Source organism: Thalassophryne amazonica, chromosome 9, assembly GCF_902500255.1.
Source record: "Thalassophryne amazonica chromosome 9, fThaAma1.1, whole genome shotgun sequence".
Taxonomy (NCBI): Eukaryota; Metazoa; Chordata; class Actinopteri; order Batrachoidiformes; family Batrachoididae; genus Thalassophryne; species Thalassophryne amazonica.
This window is the reverse complement of record NC_047111.1, coordinates 99,745,581-99,753,747: the sequence shown is the minus strand read 5'-3', so window position 1 is coordinate 99,753,747 and position 8,167 is coordinate 99,745,581. Positions and strand designations below refer to the sequence as shown.

At 35.0% G+C, this 8,167-nt stretch overlaps 1 protein-coding gene across 1 annotated transcript; it reads left to right on the top strand.

Moving 5' to 3' along the window:
* The first annotated feature begins 651 nt into the window (after nucleotides 1-651).
* Nucleotides 652-3,412, top strand: bsx (brain-specific homeobox). Its single transcript, XM_034177467.1, has 3 exons — nucleotides 652-963; nucleotides 2,062-2,252; nucleotides 3,136-3,412. The coding sequence occupies exons 1-3, from the start codon at nucleotides 678-680 to the stop codon at nucleotides 3,388-3,390; spliced, it is 732 nt and encodes a 243-aa protein (XP_034033358.1). The 5' UTR covers nucleotides 652-677; the 3' UTR covers nucleotides 3,391-3,412.
* Nucleotides 3,413-8,167: the final 4,755 nt, after the last annotated feature.

Sequence of the window (8,167 nt, the reverse complement as noted above, 5' to 3'; positions counted from 1 at the left end):
GCTTTGCATTGTTTTTAAATATTATTTCAAACTCATGTTAAAGAAATGAATCAACTTTGCATTCCTAACAGAATAAACTAAAATAGGTCGTTATGCGTTGATATTTATCTAAATAACATATTCAAAATGTTATCATTCTCCACAGCTATGGGTCAACAGAATTGGAATTAAAGGTTGTGTTTACAAAAATCTTATAAACTCACAAAATTTACATTTGGATGAGGTTTATTGACAGTAGATCATTTGTTAATAATGTTCAAATCTCTAGAGTCAAATTGTATTTTCAATTTTCTTAAGAACAGCGTTTTAAATATTTAAGTTATTCATCATTAAGCTGAAAAAAAAAAAATCAATTTCTCATCGCTCATAATGAAATAAGAACTCAAGGTTTAGTGAAATGGTGCCAAATCGGAATCGTTCGTTTTGGAGTAGAACTCTAACTGTCCACAAATTGATTTTTCTTCTTCTTCAGGCGCAGGTGCTCATCGCCCCAAAACTGTCTGAGCCAATCAGGAGGAAGAACCGACACTTCACGTCGCCCCTCGTCCATTCGAATCGTTAATTGGCTGATGCACAAATCCGTTTCCGTTCTCTCCAAATAAATAACCGTTGGAGAGCCGGAACTCGGCCGGAGCTGTGGTTCACCGGGCGGCACAGCAGCGGCGGACAGGGCGCACATGAAGGTGCGGATTTGGAGCGGAAACACGCAAAGTGAAAGCATGAGTCTGAACTACGCGTCTGCAGCGCCGACGCACAGAGCCACGTCGTTCTTCATCGAGGACATTTTACTGCACAAACCCAAACCGCTCAGAGAGGTCATCCCGCCTCCTTTCTGCGGCTCCATCGCCTCCAGGGTGCCCATCCTGGAGTACGGATACCCGCTGATGCCGACCCCGATCCTGGCGCCGCACCCGCACCATCCTCTGCACAAGCCGGAGCACCACCAATACTTCTTCACCTCCGGTAATAAATGAAAAATAAATAAATAAAAATATTTAGAGCAACAGTTTACATTCATTTACTTTACAAGAGATAGTTTGAAATGTATCACATTATAAAACAAAATAAAAACAACACATATTTTGTGGAATAAAACTGCCACAAAAGTTCCCAACTTTAAAAAAGAAAACTTTTTAAAAATAGATATTTTCTGAATAAAATCAGTATCAGAGGTTTCGAACTAGTTGTAATTAAAAAAAATAATAAATCGAAAACATATATTTTAGAAATATAGTCGAACAGGTTCGAAATTATTTTTAAGTAAAAAAAAAAAAAAACTAAATTTAAAAACATAGTTTCAGAATAAACAGGCTATCACACAGGTTCCAAAATGGTTTAGACAACGACTCAGTATGATCTAAAATAAATAAATAAAATTTGTAAGGATTTATTTTAATTTTTCGTTTTTGTTTTCTTGTTTTTAAGTCAATAATAATGAATGTAATAATAATTGATTTGCGCCTTTCACACAAAATCCATTCAAAGCACTCTGAATTTCAAAATTATTGGTTCATATAATATACGCATAAAACAACTCATTTTAAACATTAAAAAAGAACTAAAATCGATTTCAGAAAAAGTCATTACGAAGCTTATTCGATACGTATTTATTTAAAATATATTTTCATTGGAGCTGATACTTTTTTAAATTATAATGTTCATGTTTAAAACAGTAATTTTATTAAATTTAAATAACATTTAGATAAATAAGGTCGAGTCTCAAATACAGCGATTTAGTGATATTTCTTTTTAATGCAGCCAACCTTTATTTTGGTGCGTTTGTCTTGAAAATCACAAACGCCACCTTGCTGAATTTTACAACGATAAGAAAAGTCTCAAGAATTAGGATTTAAATATTTGAGGACACTTTACAGGCATATCTATTTTGTAATATCTACAATGTGTTTGAATATTTTTCACATGGAAACTGAAGTTTATTAACGCGCAAATTGCTCCAGAATCGCTGTGTTCGTTTTGAAACTGTACGCCGTTGTTTTTCCTTTGTTTTTTTTTTATTTTATATTTCTATTTTGTTGTTTCTGTTGATAATGTGTCCAACAGGCATGCAGATGCCGGCCCTGTTCCAGCACCACGCTGACTTACCCGGTAAGCATTGCAGGCGCAGGAAGGCGCGCACGGTTTTCTCGGACTCGCAGCTCTCGGGTCTGGAGAAAAGGTTCGAGATCCAGCGGTACCTGTCCACACCGGAGCGCGTGGAGCTGGCCACGGCGCTCAGCCTGTCCGAGACCCAGGTAAACGCTCGACACCAATCAAGAAATATCAAAAACAAATTTTGAAAGTGATCAAATATTGCTTGGTTTCCTGGCAATACAAATGATGGTATGATAACCAAAATAAAAAATATATATATATATGAATGAAGGTACAAAATATACAGGTAGTTTTTGCACTAAATACGCAGTAGATGTAAAACATACTGTTCAGAAACTTAAATTACCCACGTATATTTCCAATAATGTTGTTTAATTGGTTAATACACACATTCTGGAACTATACAAGACAGAAAATGAAAATTATTTATTCGAAAATAAATTAGTGTGTTTTTAATTATTTGTCATTCATGTGAATATATGGATTTGCTTCTTTTTTAGGTTTTAAGTGTTTGTGTTTTCATTGTTTACGTAAGACATTTAAAAAGGTTGTCTTTTCTAGGAAAGTATTAGGCATTTGTCATATTTTGCCGACATATTATAAAATAATATTATATTATTATAACAATCATCATCACCATTTAGACTTATGTATATTTTTATAGTAGTTAGTTCTTTCGGCTTCTCCCTTTTTCACTTTGGGCCGCAGCTGCAGATCTGATCTGCATGTTGATTTGAAATATCCTGAAGATAATTTACCAATTTCTTAATTATTACATTAATTTCAATAATAAAATCGTCTTTTATTTCTAAGCAGCATTATTGCAGAATTATAGCAATTTGATATTTTATGTTGAAAAAGACAGTGGCAGGTTTGTACGTAAGTGCAAAAGCAAACAAATATCTAAATGATTTTTATTTCGTACGTTTGAAGGTTAGAGCAAACGAATAGTTCGAACATTGCTGAAATCGCCATGCTATATACACAATTTCCTTTTTATTTATTTTTTCCAAACCCTTGCAGGTAAAAACGTGGTTTCAGAACAGGCGCATGAAGCACAAAAAGCAGCTGAGGAAGGCGCAGGACGAGCGCAAAAGTGCGGACAGATCTGCGGAAAACTGCAGCGAGAGCGAACTGACGGACAGGAGCGCAGAAGAGCTCAAACAGGGCCTGGAGCCCGGAGACTCCTACATGCTGGAGGAGGAGCACGACGACGACGAGGATGACGATGATGTGGACATCGAGGAGGACATTTGTTCCCCAGATCACCTCCTATAGTAGGCTCAGCCCAGTCTCACGTATTTTTTCTTGCCCCCATTACGAAATGACTCACATTTTCGTAATCCTCCCCCTTCTCCTAACTCTAACCATAACCATCATCATAACCCCTAACCATAACCTCCCCACCATTTCACCCCTCATTTCCTGCCCCATCAAGAAAAGAATTCGTGCCCCCATCACGAAAAATGCTGAACAGTAGATTAATTTACTTTTGGTAATTCCATCATGAACTGCCGTGAGATTGGGTTGCAGCAGCTGCGAACGACACTGTAAATCTTTTGTACAAACATTTGTTTTTATTTCCCTAAAAAAAAAACATATATATATATAAGTACTTTATGGAAAAAACGACACAATGTTATTTATTCAAACAGGTTTTCAGGATTTTATTCTGTATGTATAAGACCTACAATGAAACATTATCATCATTATTACTGACAATCTGTAAATCTGTAAATAAGAACCCAGTAGCTCTTTTTAACAGCCGCTTCCTCATTCTTTTGCACCTTTATCGAAATGAAAATATTTTCTGATCCATTTTATATGATTTTCCTCATGTACAAATACTTTCTTTTTTCTTTTGCATTATTCTTCATGCACATTTTGTATGTAACGTTTTCTGTAACAACTTTAGTTTTTATTTTTATTTTTTTAGCCAGCTTATCTTTGAAATTTCCTGTATGAATCAACTAATTAGTCAATCAGAAGAAAATGAGTAATATTTTCTGTAATCATTTTGACTCATTTAAAGAGGAACATTTTGGTAATTTTTTTGTTCCCATGATGTGCAGCTTTCCTATCTGTAAATTAAAATTTTCACCATGTTGCTCAGAAAAAAAAAAGAAAAAAAAAAAAAGATTTTGAAGAAATTAGAGGGTGGTGGCCAAGTGGTTAATGCACTTGGTTTCAGTGCAGAAGGTTCCCGGTTCGAATCCCACCCCTACCACATTTCTCCATGTAATGTGGAGTTGCATCAGGAAGGGCATCCGGCCTAAAATTTGTGTCAATTCAATATGCACATCCACCTTGGATTTGCTGTGGCGACCCCATACAAAACAAGGGAGCAGCCGAAGGGACTTACTAGATTGAGTTCTGAATAAGTGTGATATGGTCCCTATTTTAGACAGCATACAAATACTGAAGTTCTTTTAATCTTTAGTATTGCTGTCCTTTTTTATAATGGTGAAACTGAACTAAATGTGTGTGTGTGTGTGTGGTTGGTACACAGTACAATCACCAGTATTAAATTAACACTGACAGTGTACATATGGTCACACTCTGACCAGACTAGGACCATATGTACACTGGCAGTGTTAATTTAACACTGTTTTATACTAGTGATTTTACTGTGTAGGGTTTAAACAGCTCCTTCCTCTGCTATTCTAAGCACATGCATTAGGAAACAGCGTGCACAGCAAGAAGACCAGTTTTCAGTGGGAGGCCAGCAGCCCGCTGTGCTTTACATTAAGAGAAGAAGAAAAAAAAAAATCACACACAGCAGTTTTCAGATCCGCAGTGTGCAAAATCCTTCCTCAGTGAATGGAAATAAGGGTTGCATCATTTTTGATTAGCTGTTTGTAAAAAAAAAAATAAGGAATTCATTTGAAAAAGGTGGATGTTTGATTTACTGGTTGCAGTGGGAAAAGATTAATTAATGCTTTAATAAATTATTTCTCATTCTAGAGTGAGATACAATGCACAGGGGGTAAAAGATTCGAGAGGTCACAAAGCACTACAACCCCAAATCATAAAATATTGGGACAGTGTAGAAAATGCAAATAAAAAATAAAATAAAATTGAAAAAATTCTTACATTTACTTTGACTTTTATTTCATTGCAGACACCATGCACCCAAGATATTTTATATTTTTTTATGGTCTGCTTCATTTCATTTGTTAATATGCATCCATTCCTGTATTGAAGGCCTGCAATATATTTTAAAAAATGTTGGTAAGTGAAAGCATTTACCGTTTTGTAATGTTGCCATTCCTTCTACGACACAAGACATTTTGTCATTGAGGTTACCAAGCAATGAAGCGTTTCAGGCGTTACTTTGTTCCATTCTTCTCATAAACAGGTTTAAAGGTGTATAACAGTGTCGTTGCATTTATTGTTTCAAAATTATACACACATTCTCTATTTGGCACAGGGCTGCAGGCAGGCCAGTCCAGTACCCATATCGACTTCCTCCACAGCCATGCCTTTAAAGTATGCAGAATGTGATTTTTCTTTTTTCTCTTTTTTTTTTTTTGTAAAAATGCCTTCATGTCCATGGAAAGGTTGTTGTGTGGAATGTAACATATGTTGCTCTAAAATCTCAATGTACTTTTCTGCATTACCATTTGCCATCACAGAAGTGTAAACTGTCTTTGCCAAAGGCAACCATACGATGAAAGACTGGCTTTTGGACTTGTTGCTGATAACAATCTGGATGGTGCTTTTCATCTTTGGTCTGGAGCACTAGGCATCCATTTCTCCCAAAAACAGATCTGGAATACTGATTTATCTGATCACAATACACGTTTCCATTGTGTGATGGTCCAACTCAGATGACTCTGAATCCAGAGAAGTCAATGCTGCTTCTGGTCAAACTTAACATAAGGCTTCTTTTTTGCATAGTAAAGTTTTCAGTGCCATTTGTAAATGCAATTCTGTATTGCAGTGCTTGACAAAGATTTCCCAAGTAACCCCTTGCCCATGTGGTTATATCAGCTATTGATGAATGACGGTCATTTATGCAGTGCCATTTGAGGGATCAGAGGTTACGGGTATTCACCTTAGGCTTGTGTTCTTGCCTTTTACACACTGAAATTCCTTCAGATTCCTTGAATAGGTTAATGATGTTAAAATTATTTATTTTGTGCTGGAGGGAGAATTATGCAAATCCCTTCCAATTTTTCTTTGAGCAGTACTTTTTTAAATATTTCAAGAATTTTGTCAGATATTTACTGAAAAACAGAAGATCCTTTGCCCATCTTTGCTTGTCACAACTCATCTTTTGGTGGATCTTGCTTTTGTACCAAATCATAATTGCGATCACCTGTTAACGTCACGTTTGAAATAACATCATTGTGTATTTTACTGTAACTCATTACTAAGTTGTCCTTGTTCCAGCTTTTTTTTTTTTTTTTTTTGAAACATATTACAGGTAAGAAATGTATATTACTAAATGAAATGACCAGTATCTTGGGTTCAGATTGTCTGCAGTTAAATAGAAATCAAACTAAAAGTTACTGCAGTTTGGGTTTTTTTTTTTGTTTGTTTGTTGTTTTTTTAGTGGGGGTGCAATTTTCATACTGTCACAATTTTTCTGATTTGGGGTTGTAGATATCAAACACTATTTGTTTAAAAATATACATTTAAAGAACTATGCCCAGCTTGCATATATCCTTTGGAGCTACAGTGATGAATTGTTAGAACTGAATATTAAATAATCTTTATGTAATTTCAGCTTCTTAAATATTAACATTTTCTGTTTTGTTTTTTGCTGTTGTTTTTTTTTTTTGTAAAACTGGTTATCTTTGGGTTGTGGACATAATAAAATGTGAGGGCATCAGCTTCAGCTTTGGAAAACACTGATTAATAGTTTTTACCATTTTCTCATATTTTTTTTGGACCAAATAAGTCACTGATTAACTGAGAAAATAAATAACCCTTTGTTGCCACCCTAGTTACCATACACATTATGTTATTAGGAAATATTTTCCAAATCATATTCAAGTATCTGCCAACGGTAAGCTAAACACATTCTTTCCTACTTTTCCTGGGTGCTATTTGATTCAATTCATTCTGATACACTATTATAACAAACATACTGATAGTGGAAAAAATCATGGGTAAGGTAACTGGTCAACAATTTGTACTGTCAGCAACTGACTGTGCAGTTAAAATGGAAGTACGTTGTCTGGAGACAAGATGTCAGTGAGTAAGAACAACTGTATGTTGTGTTTCTTGTTGAGACCTGACTGGGGAATGACGGGGCTGCATCAGTGATGCTGGCATGGACCTTCAACTACAACCTCTGTTCCTCAACTAAGCAGGACAGAGGAAGGTGAGAATATAATTAAATCAATTTGTCTGATTATTTTCTTCCTTTGACTATGTGGTCAATGTGTTAAAAATAGAACATAATTATTCTGATTACACTTTACACAGCACCAAAGCGATTAATATTGTTGGGGGTTTTGTTTGTTTTCTTTGTCAACAATTTGCTGATCTGGTTATCATGGGTTATGAGAGAATCTTCCTAAACGTAGGCCTTCAACAGAGCAGACTGTAAAATCTGCTTTAGCTACTCAGTTACTTTGCGCTACTCAGAATATCACTTCAACACAGTGAAATAATAGATTTGGCTTTTTTCAACATCGGCTAAACATTGAATCTACCAGTATCTCATATGAATATTTGTGATTATTACTGCTTTATGTTGTTTTGCCTTTAAGTATAATTAGTAGCAATAACAATTAGAAAGTATAACTGGAAACAGATTAATGACACAGGAACTACTAAACTCTTTGGATCTTTATAATGGTAGCTGCCCATTAGATGAAACAGTTGATGATTTTATATCAAAATCTGGTGTACAGTGCATGCCGAAAGTATTCACAGCGCTTCACTTTTTCCACATTTTGTTATGTTAGAGCCTTATACCAAAATGGATGAAATTCATTTTTTCCTCAAAATTCTACACACAATACCCCATAATGACAATGTGATTTTTTTTTTTTAGATTTTTGCAAATTTATCAATAAAATAAAATGAAACAAACAAAAAA